The sequence below is a fragment of the Medicago truncatula genome, chromosome 5 (genome assembly GCF_003473485.1).
Source record: "Medicago truncatula cultivar Jemalong A17 chromosome 5, MtrunA17r5.0-ANR, whole genome shotgun sequence".
NCBI lineage: Eukaryota > Viridiplantae > Streptophyta > Magnoliopsida > Fabales > Fabaceae > Medicago > Medicago truncatula.
Window position 1 is genome coordinate 14,641,420 of NC_053046.1, and position 16,185 is coordinate 14,657,604.

The following is a 16,185-nucleotide window of genomic DNA, read 5'->3' on the forward strand; positions in this document are numbered from 1 at the left end:
TGCATATGTGGGTTTTTCATATGCATGTCCTCAGTTACAGGAAACATGTCTCCAATTTGTACGTATGCATGATCAAGTTGTGCATATAATATGCAACATAATAGGCAGCTGGGCTTGATTAAAATAGGTCAATTCATGATCGTATTGTTTCTTCCAAAAATAATAATAGGAGTAATTTATTTATTGTGAAGTTTGCTAAAATGGTGATCAATATGAAAAGAGAGGAAAATCAATCTTTGTAATAATAGAAATACATATATAATTGTTGAATATTATACATTTTTGCATCTCACTTTAGTGTATGTTTAGGCCAAAGGATCTTCTTGGTCATTGTAAATATAATCACAAAATGTTAACACAATTTAAAGCCATTTACAAAGACAGAGAACATGACACTCAGGTTAACACGTCATCTTTAATAATAATTTATGATAATGAGATTATTGAATGCAACTACATGTGTTGATATCGTTTTAAAGTCGGACAAACATCAAACAACCTTCGGTTTGAAATGCTGATATGTTACATAGATTTAATTATTACATTTGCTCAAAAAAAAAAAATTATTACATAAGTATCACATGATTTTGCATATAAAAAATGGAAAAATGAATTGCAATATGACAAAAAGTGTTTGACCCAATGTCTAACATGAGATAGTTATTATGGCAAAATGTCATTTTGAAGGGACTTAGACCATCTTCAATAGTGAGGTCTAAACCATTTAAGATTCACTATTGGTATCTCTATTGGAGAGAATTTTTCCAGAGGTTTTACAGGACCCAAGGGCTCACTTAAGCATATCATTCTTAAGTGAACCCACAATATTTTTCATTAAATTAATTAATCATTTTGCATTGTTTGTTTGACATTCTTTGTTTATTGATGAGACCCATTTTGAACTTTTGTAAGAGGTGCTGCATTATAGTGATCGACTGCTTGTTAAGTACTGTTATTAAAAAATTATAAATGAGTGACGTATACACGTGAAACCCGTTTAAATATTCAAAATTGAGGGTCTCCATAATGGAATGCTATTAGAGAGATACGCATTATAACTAAGGAGAATGATGAGTTGTTTTCAGGCAGTGACATTTATGTTAATAGTCCACTGCCACAGCTGACATTTAACCAGCACCTTGTGTACTCGAGATCGAGAAGAGAACACTGAGTGACTATAGTGAACAATATGGAAACAACAATAAATCCATATTTCATTATTGAAGATGACATTGACATTTATATTCAAGTTTCTATGGTTTTGTATTCATGTTGATATCACTACATTAAACTTCACAAATGATTTATGATTCATTGACAATTTTTTATATCCACAATGCATCAAAATTCATTTTAAGCAAATTATCAGAGATCACACCAAATATTTTTTTAATCTTAAACTTTGATTGGTAAACGCACATATAATCCCTCAATGAAATACTTTACTAGTCATCAATGAGGTTGAGTTTAGCGGAATGGATAAATCTCTCACAATGTGACGAACTAATGTTTAAATTCTAGTTGCGAGATGTCTGACACACCTCAAATAGAATTACCTCTAGTGGATAAAATCTATAGAAAACTAAAATAAAAAAAACAAAAAAAACTAGGTAACTAAATGAGAAGAAAAATAAAAAATAAATTAATTAACTAGGTAGTAAATGAAGTATATTGGTTTATGATTCATTGTGTTTTAATAAAAGAAAAAGAGATAGATTTTTCTATGGCAATGTATACGTAGCTACACATGGAGGTTGGAGGGTTTGGTAAAATATGAAAGATTATATCCTCAAATTGGTTTTTGAAATTGTAAGATTGTGTCAATTTAGTCCCTTACATTATCGATATTCCAAAATATCTTTTAAATTATAAAATTTTAATCAAATTCGTCTCTCTATCTTCAAATTGCTCTTAAGATTGTATGAACTAGAATAACATAAGTTTGTAGTGTGACGTGAATAAATTTAAAACTAAGAGAATGTATAATGTGAGTAACGATTTTGATTAACGCTTTACAATTTTCAGAGCAACTATTTATGCGATAAGAAATAAAAGAAATGTGTTAGATGGTCCTTCAAGTTGTGCGCCTACAATGATTTCAGAATGATTGCCCAAATCAAGCCCTCAGGCCTGAATCTGTAGCTGCATAATGATTGTACTTTGCCTCTTAATCTTCCATTAAATTAATGCATTAAGCATTACTCACCACATAGGGATTTTGACATGATCTTGGGAAAGTAATTTTTTTTTGTTCATTTGTTTGGTTACTAATATTGCACATTTTATTTTCCTATTTTAGGGATCTCAATAGATTTGATAAGCATATGCACAGAAATTTTGTAAGCAGTTAGCACTGGCATGAAGTTGTACTTTTTCTTTTGTTTTATTCACATGCACAGAAAAAGTTGTCTACCAAAACCATATTGAAATAAAAATGCTACAAAACTATGGGCATGAAGAGGGTTTGTTTTCCTGTCCAAAAAAACTGGCAAATATTTGATAGACACCTTTAATAATATGCGAGCGTACGGAATGTGATAGATTAGTGATATGATGATAAATTGAACGAATGGAAATTAATTTTACATGTCTAAAATTACTTTTAGTTCTCTCTACTATAAAACCAAACAGACGTATATTCACCAGCCATGCATTCGGATTGTACTATTATAGATTGATATCTTCTTTTTCAAGTAAAGAAATAATCAGGTTCATGCATTTTTATTATCTCAAATTCTTTAATAATGTCGCTAGCAAAATAGAACTTTTTTGATGTAACAAGTAAAAGAGGAACAGAAAGACCAGAATTGGAGGAAATAGCCTAAGGAATGGTTTTTGTTTTGATGATATAAGAAAGAGTCATGGCTTAAGAAGACAAAGTACACAAAAAGTTTTGGCCCGTGAAGTTTGCATGTGATCATTAAGAGCTGTTATAATCAGTGCCCTTGCACATTATAGACCCACTCACGTGTATCATCATTTGTCTTTTGCATCAAATCTTCATTCATTATTATATTATTGCTAATACAAATTCATGTTTAACATTTTTTAATATATACAATTTGATGTATGTTTATGTAATAATGTGCACTAATCCCTCTCTTAAGCCTGAACTTTTTCTTGGTTATGAAAATGGTAACTTGTTTCATGCTCTTGTTATTCTTTGAAACAGCTCTTGTATCTACATAAAATGTTTTAGGACCGATCATATTTGGTTTCAATCTGTATGATAAAATAGGCCAATCGTTGAGGGAATATCGTATCTCCATTGCCATTATTCAAATGAGTTTTATATATAATTGACAATTTGGTATTAAGCAAATAACTAATCAAGATTAGCTAAGAAATGAAAAGAAAGTAAGACAAGACAACAATGTTTTGACAATTATGTAATTTGGTATTAAGCAAATAACTAACGAGTCAAGATCCTCTTCATTTAATTTTTTTCTCCATTTCTTCCATTTAGAAAGATAAAGACACAATTTTTTTTTAAATAATTAACGATGGTGGGACTCATTTAATAATAAGACCCACCGCTTATTTTTGTGTCTATCTCTTTCCTAATGACAATCTTCATTTATTTTTATAAATGGAGAGGATCTCAACTCATAACTAATCAAACTCGTCCAATAGTACAATTATGCTTTGCATGTATTCAAGCATGACATAAGGTTAAACTGTTTAATTAAGCACTTATGACATAAGTGTTTATTGATTTCATAAGTTATCCGAGCGACTTTACAAAAATAAACTGAAAGCAGTTTATCAACATGTCATAAAATGATTTCATAATCTCTTTCAAACAATTTTACAAGTGCTTATATCAATAGGTAATCTTAAATAAGTTAATTTAAACATGTGGTTAATAATTTGAGACTAATACATAATACATAAGATGAGATAGATCAATCTCTTAAATAGATGACAATATTTAGGGATACTTGAATTTAACAAAAACAGCCAATTGGTTTAGTCACGGTATAGTATTTTCCATAATCTTACTGTGATTTTTTTTAGGAGTTACTGTGATTTTGTTATGTGGTGAAGATTCATTTTCCATATCCCGGTTTTCATTCCCATTAGGTCCAATGGGACCACTCCTAGAATAAAATATTAAAAAAAATTCTATAATATATAAGTGAAAAAAGTCTTGCATCATATATTAATTAATTTTTATTATAGGATAATAAATTTCATTGTTAAATTAAATGAAATATAAGGTAATTTTTTTATCAAACGATGAAAAAGACACTTATACATGATGCAAAAAGATTTTACTTATGATGTAGGTTAGACAAAACCTAAAGTAATTTAGTCACATGTAATGACATGTGGGATATGTGGCAAATAGAAATAGTGGTCCTATTGCTCACTCAGAGCAAACAAACTATAACCAAAGTTCACAAAAAAGAAAACAAAATAATCAATGAAAGATGAAAAAGAAGGAAGAAAGAATAATAAAGGATAAATCATAAATGGCTGGAATTATCAAGAATATTTTGCACTTTTTATCGGCCTTCTCAATTATTATATACGAAAACATCGACATAGACACACGATACGACATTCACACCGGTACTTCCACACTAGTTAGTAATAATTTTTGAGAGAATGATGGAATTAAATTTAATCACTCTTGAAGTGTTAGATACTGACACATGTCAAACGCCAAACACACTTTCAATCAGAAGTGTTGGTTGTACCGTACTATCGAAATTATTATAAGCTTTCAAAATGCCTCTCATTATATAAACATAGCCGTCACCTAGTTTTTGGCAATAAAAAGAACCCTCTGTTTCTCTCTGCCTCTTCACTCACATTTCCACATTAACCACTAAAAATGAGTGGTTTTAGCTTAAGAGGCTTCACATACATGTTACTCATTGCATTTCTCATCTGGTCTTCCAATTTTGAGTGCTGCATTGCAAGAAGAGGTAAGCATTTGAGACAAAGTAGAACTTTCTCATCCTCTTTGTTTAAGAAGAAAGGTAAGAGTTATAATGGAAATAGTCATAATAAAAATCACCATAGTGGAGGATCAAATTCAAAACCAAAGTCTCCACCACATAAAAGTACTCCACCATTACCAAAATCTCCTCCATCACATAAAAGTGTTCCATCTTCTCCACCAATTTCTAAACCAAAATACTCTCCTTCAATTCCACCACCTAAAGCTAACAATGGTGTGCATTCAACTTTCTTCAATGTGCTAGATTATGGAGCTAAAGGAGATGGTAACACCGATGACACAAAGGTAAGTAACTCTTTTGAATTTCATTACATTCTGCATATGGCTTTAATGTATCACAAAATTCAGTGTTCTAAGTGAAAATATGGAACATGCATGGTAATTTTATGAGAATGTTATGAATTTTTCATAAGGAATTGTTCATGTTCCTTACTATATGCTTACATTTTCTTTTTGCTACATTATACATTATTCCTTATGACTATTAGGATTCAAGGAAGGTCACTTGAAACTACTATGCTCTTGCTTTGCCTAAGAAAGCTTGTGTTATAATTTGGTAATTGTACCATCTTTTTTAACCCACCGGTAAAAAGAAACATGGTAAAGGCTTTTTAATTTTTTTTTAATTGATTGAAAGGGGTGTTTGAAAATCACAAAATCATGATTTTTATTTCAATGTTTCTTCTTCTACAAAGTTTATAAAGATTCACTTTTAAGTGAATAAAAAAATAACATTAGCTTGTACACAAAAAAAAAAGTCACAACAAATACTAGTAGTCTAATAAGTAAGACACACATCATTGAATTGTACTATATTATATTAAGAAATTAAATATTATTGTTTTTAGTAAAATAAACGAATATTATTTTTTTACATTTGTTCTAAACTGGGCTTCCATTTCACAAGAGTCAAGCTAGAATAAACAAATTCCATTTTCTTTTCCTAACCATGAATGATGAGGTTTCATCTACCTAATTTTGAGGAGTAGTTTTTTGAAGTAACCCAATTTAATAGTAGAAGAGTATATAAATAAGTTATTTCCTTTTGTCTTCTCTGTTTGGGATGAACTACTTAGGAATTAATTAACTATAGAAATATTAATGTGAACAAAAATTGAATAATATAAAATTGGAAACGGAACAGTGAAAAAACCACGAGAAAAAACCAAAGAGTGGGACCTCTTTACGATTGATTCTCGTTACAGCAGTTACTAGGTCACGATTCCTACAATAATTGTATAACACACACATGCACAAACTAGCACCTAACCTTAATTAGACTTATTTTTCCTCCCCTTTTTTCATCAAGTATAAAAGAAAATCGTTAAAATATTTTTCTTTTAAAGATTCTAGCGGCGAAACTCAATACTAAGTGTTTAGAAATTTCGAGTTTGAATTCGCGCTAGACATATCAAATATTTATGCGGTCTTTTGTAATCTTAAATGTAGAGGAACAAAAGAACATTATTTAATGTTATGTTACTTTGATCTGGTTATGTTACATACTTGAATTGAAATCAAAATTGCAATGCAGGCATTCCAAGCAACATGGGCAGCTACATGTAAAGTAGAAGCATCAACAATGGTGATTCCAGCAAATTACATCTTCTACGTGGGACCAATTTCATTCTCTGGCCCATATTGTAAGGCCAACATTGTTTTTCAGGTAAATGCAACAACCAAAAATAAAAGTAGGAATCAACAGTAACATAATATTATTCTTAACTACATAAATAAATAAAAGGAAGAAAAAAACAAGACTAGGAAGTAAGTAGGTAACACGTGAAAACAATAACACACATCATCCCAATATTCACAAATCGCTAAGCCAATAACCAAAACATGACATTAACATGTGCCTGTCTTTTTCGCCACAGTTCAGAATATTAAACAACATACAACAGTTAAATGTGTATTTTGTCATTGTTACCTTGCTTCAACCACCATCACTTTTTTTTTCTTTCACTAGTGAAATGTTTATATAATTTAAATGTAGGATTTTATGCATTTTTGGTAAACAAGGTATCAGTTGTGAAGACTAATTCTTCGAAATAATTGAGATCTATTTAAGAGTTTGATTGTCGCATTTGAGTTTTGTATCAGGCTAATAATAAAGTGATTTTTTGTCAGCTTGATGGTACAATTATTGCTCCAACAAACCCAAATGCTTGGAGTGGAGTAACACTACAGTGGCTGGAATTCACAAAACTAGAAGGAATTACCATTCAAGGAAATGGTGTCATTGATGGAAGAGGCTCAGTTTGGTGGCAAGATTTCCCATATGACAATCCAATTGATGATGAAGAAAAGCTTATAGTTCCTTTAAATCAAACTCAGAAGCCTCCAATGCCGGTATATTCACAATCAATTACTACCTAGGATTTTGTTAATTTATATTACTCACATTAAATTAATTCTCTAAATTTATAACAATAGGTACAAAATGAGATGGGAAGAAAAATGCCAAGCAACAAGCCAACGGTGAGGACTACTTTGAAACTTTATAATTAATTAATTTGGATTCATGTTTATATGGTTTTTCTAATCTAATGGTTTTGTAATTTAATTTTTTGGACAGGCACTAAGGTTTTATGGTAGCTATGGTCCAACTGTCACGGGTATAACAATTCAGAATAGTCCTCAGTGTCATCTAAAGTTTGACAATTGCAATGGGGTCCTTGTTCATGATGTGAGTATTTCATCTCCTGGTGATAGCCCTAATACCGATGGAATTCACCTTCAGAATTCCAAAGATGTGTTGATTCACAGCAGCAAGTTAGCATGTGGTAATTTTTCAATTCTTCATAAGTATTGCACATTCATACGATCATAAAAATCGATGAGACCTCCAAATCATGGTTTAACTCGTTTAAGTGTGACGGTGATTAGTCTTACATTAGGCGGACATATTGTGTCATGTTCTCTTCATGGTCTTGATCATTAGTCTGATGTTGCTGTCGGACTCTCCAAAATAATTTATATGATAATTTGTGATGGCATGCAAAAGTAATGTAAAAGTTGATATCTAATACTGGCATGTGAATCTAGTCATTAAAAGAGCGTGACATTATCTTATCCCATCACTTCGAACATTTTTTTTAGGGACCATCCCTTGGAGCATTGCAGCTAATAGTGTCTCAATGCTTTGCAAATCATAGCCATAGATTATATTTGATAATAAAAACACCATAGGTTACATGACAGGTGTCAAACCCATGATGCATCATCCAATGTTATCCTATAATCTGTATCCCCAAGCACAAGCTCTTCTTTTAGTACTTTTTCCACTATTCTTGTTTCATCAGAAAATGGAGCTTCTTATTTTTGTTCTTACTTACCAACCATTTATTAATTAAGGCCCTACATAGCAGAACATAGGACTTATATAAAACAAAAACTAGGGAATATAATGTAGACTAATAGAATTCAATTAAGCAGTTTATGTTGGTTAAGTTTTATTTCAAATTTAAAAGATTTCAACTATGATATGCAGGAGATGATTGCATTTCTATACAAACTGGATGCTCAAATGTATATGTACACAATGTCAACTGTGGTCCGGGACATGGAATCAGCATTGGAAGTTTAGGAAAAGATAACACCAGAGCCTGTGTCTCAAACATTACTGTCAGAGATGTCAACATACACGACTCAATGAATGGTGTTAGAATCAAAACATGGCAGGTAAATTCATTCAATACAATGGTTACAACCCTAAGTTGAAGGTTACAGTATTAATACAAAAATGATTAGATACTGCAATGGCATTGTTAGTTAGCTAAATGGATTGAGTACATAGTATAACTCACCCAATACATGTACTTTTTTGGGTATATTTAAGACTAGAAGGAGTATAGAAAATAAACTGATAGTAAAACATTTTAGAGTTGTTAGCATGTAAATTACGATGAGTGAAACCCAATGCTTCCATAATTTAAGAGTTTGATGCATTAAGTTAGATACATCTCACAAAAGTTAAAACATCTGCAGGGTGGATCTGGTTCAGTACAGGGAGTATTATTCTCAAACATACAAGTTTCAGAAGTTCAACTTCCAATTGTAATAGACCAATTCTATTGTGATAAAAGGGTATGCACAAATCACACATCAGCAGTGTCTCTAGCAGGAATCAACTACGAAAGAATAAAAGGAACATACACAGTTAAACCAGTACACTTTGCTTGCAGTGATAGCCTGCCATGTGTAGATGTTTCTTTAACCACTGTTGAGTTAAAACCAATTCAAGAAAAATATCATCTATATGATCCATTTTGCTGGCAGACTTTTGGTGAATTAAGAACTCCAACTGTCCCACCAATTGGTTGTTTACAGATTGGGAAACCGTCGAATAATCGAATTCAAACTGATCACGATATATGTTGAATCGTTGATGTGGCGTATGTTTGGACCTGCAGTGAAAATTTCTTCTCGCGTCCGAAGGCAATCTTGCCCACAACCAACCTATAAAACTAAAGTTCCACGTCGATGTGGTTTTCCTAAACACACTGCATGACGGAACAAAGGCCTAAATTCATATGGTTGTTGATGTTGCTATTATTCGAAAAAAGGCAAGTCTCACATCAACGAAGATATGCTATTAATTATAGGTAGAATGTATATTCCAGAGTCCTAGTTCTATAGGGAATTTTAAATTTTATTAATGAGAATGTTATTATATACTATATTATAATTATCAGCCCTACTTTATGCAAGAGGCTAAGAGTATATCTTTTATTTGTGATAAAATGTAGCCTTGCAGCTAAAATTGTCATTGTGTGTGATATATTATTTATTACAGAAGTGCTAGGATGATAGCATATATGTGTGCAATAAAAACATTGACATCTTCACGACAGTTTCAGAATTATGGAATTCAAATCGAAGGACAAAACAAAGAACATTACTTACAATTATGCAGTCTCTTCCAGAAAAAGAAAACATTTATGCCGTTTCACTCTTAAGAGAAATGTACTTTAACAACGGCCAAAAATGGTTGGAACAACAAAAAATCTGTCAAAAAAGTGATGTTTTTTGAAGGGTAAGGAGCCTCTAGATCTTGTTCATAACTCATTGGTAAAGAAGTAGAGCAAGATTGAGATCTAATCTGATATTCATTCAGAGGTTTTCCTGTGTTATCGTATTGAAACCGATTTGAAAGTTTGTGTTATGAGATTGAGGCTCATAAGTCATATCCTCAATTACCTCTTTATTTTTGACATCAGAGTTTTGTTCCAGTTGAAGATGGTTAAATACAATAATCCAATCAAATAATTATGTAACTTTTTTTTTAGGCATTATAGATAGAGTTTCATTTGTATACAATCTGAGTGTAAAAAAAGTTATATATATTTTTTTAGAGTAATAAAATAGTTATTATGATAAAAGTTAAATTGTTGATAATGATTCATTGACCATGTAATAAATCTTGAAATTGATAGTGTATATGAATTAAATCCACATATAATTATAGATGAGAAAAGGCAAAAGAGATAAAACTCTGCAAAGCAAGCACATAGAAGAGAATCAACTATGATATAAACAACTGAACAAATGATTGGTTATTTAGTTGTCAACACAAATGAAACCTTTATAATGTAATTTCCCCTTCACTCTGTGCTTCATGGACAGAATGTGAAGACTGAGGGAATCATGTATCTCACCCTCAAGTAAAAGGTAAAAGTAGAAATTCTAAAAGCTAACGGGAAGAAGATGAAATATAAGGAAATAAGCAACAATCCCAAAAAAAAGTAAATATGCAACGAGAGTTTGTAATGAGGAACTTGTAGCCACAACTTACAGCTACTATTTGCCAGCAAGGAGAAAGACTCGCATTCACAATAGACCTGTTTCAATTTCAGCATAAATAACAGATATTGGTAGAAAAGTTATTGGAGACAACATTAAAGATAAACAACTCCAAGTACAAATAGAGCAAGTGTGACAATGAGTATTCCTTGTGTAGCTCTTCACTATATGTCATATGAGTAAGACCCTACCCTTAACCTTGTGACAGGGTCACTCTCTGGTTTATATTAAGCAGTCACCGTATTTTCTATTAGCATTCAATTATCGTTGGCTATTGTAGTTCTCAAATCTTAATTCCAAAGACAATGATCAACAAGATACAAACATAATTACTTAGGATAGAAAATGGCTTGATCGAACTGATTCACCATCTCGACATAGCCTTTGTTTGAAAGTTGAAAAAACAAATTAGGTGACTGTTACCATTTCTTAAATTATTTAGGGAAAGAAACTTTACACTCCATCTATAGGATGTAAATGTCATCTAAACTCTTCTAGGTTATTTGGGAAAATTGGCAAAGCACATTATTAGCAATGCATTAGAGTTGATTCCAGAGGCCACGATAAACATTATGCAGCAAACGAAATGTTTTTCGATATTATCTTTCCATAGTGTAAAACTTGTTTAAATCATCGTAGTATCAACACTTGTTTAAGTTAATATAATAAGGCTAAGAATGAACCAAATTCCAATTCAAAATGACATTTAATTCCGCAGTCAAATCAAAGGTGTCAGCCATATTCTTTCTTCGTAGTCTTGTTGTTGTTTCTCATTTTCTCTCAACATATTATGATATTTTCTCTTCACTTCCCAATATAAATACTTACAAGTTTTGAACCTTTTTCATTCGTTTCTATTATGCATTCATTCTCTCCTTCACACAACACAACAGAGATAATTCATTACAGCATGGTAACAACATGAAGCAGGATACAAAACTCATAGCTTCAAACTTATTTATTTTCATCTGTATATGTATTGTATGTATAGTGAAGGCTGAACAAATCAACAATAACAACAGCAACGTAGACAAAAATATCATCATCGTCAGTTCAGTTATATTGTTCAAGATTGATAATCAACTCCAGCTAGAAACATGGCAAAGTAAAAGACTCATACTACTAGCAGAGTATTAAAATCACACATGCAATAAGCCTTTAATTTATAAACAGCAAAAGGGTTACATGTTTATATTGCCATTTTCTATCATTTCTGGAGTCGAAAATACAATAATTGAAACACTTCGCTTTTGCAAAATTTATTCCTTAAAGGGATCCAAATCTGCACCTCAACTCCATAAAGAAACTCAATTAAAAATAGGATGTGTGCATACCAGTAGATCTACTGCTTGGATCAAATGCTCCAGATGTGCCTTCCTGATGCTGCTTTACTTCCTGCTTGAATGACATAAGTGAAGGTTAATTTGTATAATCGGCAGATCCATGGCTTGGTTGCGGCAGATCCAATGTACAAAACATGATGCAAGAATTCTACTAAAGTTTGTGCCTCAGATAAGGATGTTATCGATTTTAGCTATTGTTAAAACCAACTATAACGAGTATGGCTTTCCCTTCTTTCCTTGACCAAGCAATTATAGAGACTTTTTCATGCAGAGACAAAAGAAAAAATGATTTGTGTTGACAGTAGTAACATTAATGCCAATCCTGGTCTTCTCTTGCAATATTCATGTTGGATTGATATGTCTCTCCCTCTAGTATTTCTTCATTTAAATTAGTGCTAAGCTTTTAGGTTCCTGAGTAGTGCTAAGAGCTTAGGAAACAATTGGACTCATATCGAAGACGTAAAAAACATAGGTCTACTGTTTTGTATAGAAAGGATGGTGAGTGATTTAGAAGAACAAACTACTATTGATCTTCGACTTGAACATGTCAAGTTGCAACAAAACCAGTACATTACATGGCATGGGCTGCATAGCCACTCAGCCACACTTCGGTGCTATAAACCACTATTCAAAATACTCGAATAACCAAAATTAAGCCAATTCAAACCTCAACAACTGTCTTTGCTTTGTCTCAACTCTCACGTTTATGCATACCATTTGATGTGATTGAATCGGAAGCTAACCTGTCTAAAGTCCGTGTCAGTTTCTTGAATGTAGGTTTCTTCTGCAATGCCTTTAAGACCCTGTAGGCGAAAACAATATCATTTAGCATAAGATATGTATTAAATTTCAAATTAATTACTAATTCAAAATAGAGAACAAAGTACAAGAAATAAGAAACACCTTAAGTTTTGGAGATTTTGAATATTTAGATTTAGAGAAACAAAAGCACCTCTCATGTCGCTCCTGCTGAATAAATATTTATTAATTAACATCATATGATTATCTAAAAAGGTAAATACAAGAGATAACATCAATACTATGTTACCTGAGCAGCATTGTTTGTTAACCGAGCAACACCGTGTTGAGATGATGGAAATACTTTGTTCCACAACCACTACGACCAAAACAAACAGAGATAATAAAGAAAATAATGAAAATGGTGAGATAAGAAATGAATAAAAAAGGAATGTTGTAAAACCCTAATAATACACCTTCGCGGAAGTGTGGCAGCGTCTTGCTAGGGCAATTGATATGACATAGAAGCCAAAGAGGGAAAATACACCTAAATAATTTACGAATGAGATGAAGAATAATAATATATTTGGATGGAAAAGTGAGAGATAGGGAAGTACGAACCACCAACAGAGAAGAAGATGAGATTGAAGTAAAATTCAACGGTGTCATCGATGTTGCCAACTTTTTTTCGCATTCAGCGAGAGCAGGAAAAAAGAGATGTAAGAGGGATTTGAAGGGAGCGAAGAAACGATTAACCTCTTCTTCCAGGAGGCGTTTTATCTCTGCTTCGGAGAAGGTTGATTTGATCAGGCGAGCCTTCTCCTCGATAGTCAGGCCAGATACTTCCGCTTTCGTCAGGCCAAACCTCTTGCTTACGATGTTGTTGATCACAATGCGAACCACCGGATTAAGTCCGTCGTCGGCGGCGGGAACGCCAAAGAGAGACATGTCTGTATTATATGCTTTGTTTGTTTGAAATGGTAGGTTTTTCAAATTCAAATAATCCATTCAATGAAGAATAACAGTAAACTAAAAAAAAAAAAAAAAAAAACCCTAAAAAAACAGTAAATTAAAAAAGTTTTATATGGGAAGACCAATTTTTATTTTTCTTTTTATTGTGAAACTTCTTAGTTGTTGAACAGAGAGTTATTGTATAGTTGATAATTAACATATCCTTTTTTTATCCATCCAATTCAATAGAAGTCCTTATATTTCTTAATATGTTGAGGTCTTTAACAATTAGACATGGATCTTTCCAAATTAAAGGAAAAAACAAATTTCCAAATTACAAATAAAGAAAGAGAGAATCGATTCTCAATTTATATTAAAAAAATTAGAAATTGATACATAGGTTAGGAGGGATACCGAAAGATATTGGTAAACCAGATAGACCAAGAATGGTTACTTACTTTTCGCGTATTTGAATAATCTAAACTAGAGATCATGGAGAAGCACTATATGAAGAAGATATGGTTGTTCTATTTGAAGGGACTTTGAAGATGATGAACAACAGAGAGTAAAAATGGTTTTGTTCAAGTGATGAACATAAGCCACACACTTTGATTTTGACGAAAAGCACAAAAACAAGCACAAACTAATTATATGATAATGGTAGCATCTTTAATTTGTTAATGTTTAAAAGCTTCAAGTCCTTGTTGAAGGAGAGGGAGTGAGTGGGTGCTGGTGGTGAAACAAAAGGATAGGGAGAGGGAGTGAGAGAAGAAGAGAAGGAGAATGAGGGAAGAAGATAAGGGTAAAATGGTCTTTGCCGTCCACCTAAGCAAATTTTTTTAATTAGGACGAAAATTCAAATGATTAATATTTGCAGGGGCAAAATGGGAGGATTAGTAAGTTCAGGGATGAAAAATCAAATGACATATAATTGCAGGGATGAAATGCATATTTAAGCCTTTTAGAAATAATAACAGCAAAATGACAACAACTGGTATAAACCAATGAAATTCATGTGAAAGGCAAACAATGACAAGAACGGCAACATGAACAATGAGAAAGGCAAACAGTAACAACACAACAAAGAGAACGATGCTAAAAAAACGGCAAGAATGACGAATATAATGATAGCTGGAATGCACTTGGGCAAAAACAATGATGAGTGGTAAGGGGAGATGATCAGAAACGACGACAACAACGAGTGAAGGTAAAGATGAGTTAAGAAGGCATTGAGTGACCAAGAAGAAGAATAAAGACGTAAGGGTTCTTTTTGGCTGTGTTTTGAGAGAGAATAAGTACAGAGTTTTCATGACAAACATGTTTTGTATTCTAACGGCGATTTGACTGAATGTAACTGGAGGGGAGGTATCTGATGCTTTGCAAAACAGAGGGGACATATGACGATATGCCTCTCCCTCTGGTATTTCTTCATTTAAAGTAGATCTAAGCTTTTAGGTTCCTGAGTGATTTAGAAAGAGTCTACTGTTTTGTATAGAAAGGATGGCGACTGATTTAGAAGAACAAACTACTATTGATCTTCGACTTGAACATTTCAAGTTGCAACAAAACCACTATAGGCTTAAATAGGTCTTTCGTCCCTGCAAATATAGGTCATTTGAATTTTCATCCCTGAAGTTACTAATCCTTCCAATCTGCCCCTGCAAATATTAATCATTTGACTTTTGGTCCTAATTACATCTGATTAGTAACTTAGGACCAAAAGTCAAATGATTAATATTTGCAAGGGCAGATTGGAAGGATTAGTAACTTCAGCGACGAAAATTCAAATGGCCTATATTTGTAGGGACGAAAGACATATATTTTTACATGGCATGAGCTACATAGCCGCTCAGCCACACTTCGGTGCTATAAACCACTATTCAAAACACTCGAATAACCAAAATTAAGCCAATTAACACCTCAACAACCGTCTTTGATTTGGCTCAGGTTTATGTATACCATTTGATGTGATAGAATCAGAAGCTAACCTGTCTGAAGTCTGTGTCAGTTCTTGAATGTAGGTTTCTGCGATGCCTTTAAGACACTGCAGGTGAAAACAATATCATTTAGCATAAGATATGCATTAAATTTCAAATTACTAATTAGAAAAGTAGGATACCATATCATATAGAGATAAATACTATCTTAAACTCGACCTTAACATATGATGACAGGCAAACTTGTTACATTAGAGAAAGTGAGAAACTAACAAATAGAGAACAAAGTACAAGAAAGAAGAACACCTTAAGTTTTGGAATTCTTGAATATTTAGATTTAGAGAAACAAAAGCACCTCTCTAAAAGGTTATGTGGCTCCAGCTGAATATATATTAAGTAACATCATACCAAAACAGAGATAATAAAGAAAGTTATCAAACTA

At 32.3% G+C, this 16,185-nt stretch overlaps 2 protein-coding genes across 5 annotated transcripts; one reads left to right on the forward strand and one right to left on the reverse strand.

Moving 5' to 3' along the window:
* The first annotated feature begins 4,746 nt into the window (after positions 1-4,746).
* LOC11407103 (polygalacturonase At1g48100) lies at positions 4,747-9,775 on the forward strand. Its single transcript, XM_003613167.4, has 7 exons — positions 4,747-5,254; positions 6,504-6,635; positions 7,100-7,321; positions 7,406-7,450; positions 7,548-7,755; positions 8,463-8,653; positions 8,960-9,775. The coding sequence occupies exons 1-7, from the start codon at positions 4,841-4,843 to the stop codon at positions 9,350-9,352; spliced, it is 1,605 nt and encodes a 534-aa protein (XP_003613215.2). The 5' UTR covers positions 4,747-4,840; the 3' UTR covers positions 9,353-9,775.
* Positions 9,776-10,478: 703 nt separating this feature from the next.
* LOC11415598 (uncharacterized) lies at positions 10,479-14,757 on the reverse strand. 4 transcript variants are annotated; one of them, XM_024784329.2, is made up of 7 exons: positions 13,477-14,248; positions 13,332-13,402; positions 13,166-13,234; positions 13,021-13,086; positions 12,861-12,920; positions 12,109-12,169; positions 10,479-10,812 (listed from the first exon to the last, which is right to left on the reverse strand). In XM_024784329.2, the coding sequence occupies exons 1-7, from the start codon at positions 13,547-13,549 to the stop codon at positions 10,802-10,804; spliced, it is 411 nt and encodes a 136-aa protein (XP_024640097.1). In that variant the 5' UTR covers positions 13,550-14,248; the 3' UTR covers positions 10,479-10,801. The 4 variants fall into 4 exon arrangements, with proteins under 4 accessions (XP_024640097.1, XP_024640098.1, XP_024640099.1 ...); XM_024784330.2 differs by having other exon boundaries at positions 13,021-13,083; positions 13,477-14,247; XM_024784331.2 differs by lacking the exons at positions 13,332-13,402; positions 13,477-14,248 and adding an exon at positions 14,265-14,757.
* Between the last annotated feature and the right edge of the window lie 1,428 nt (positions 14,758-16,185).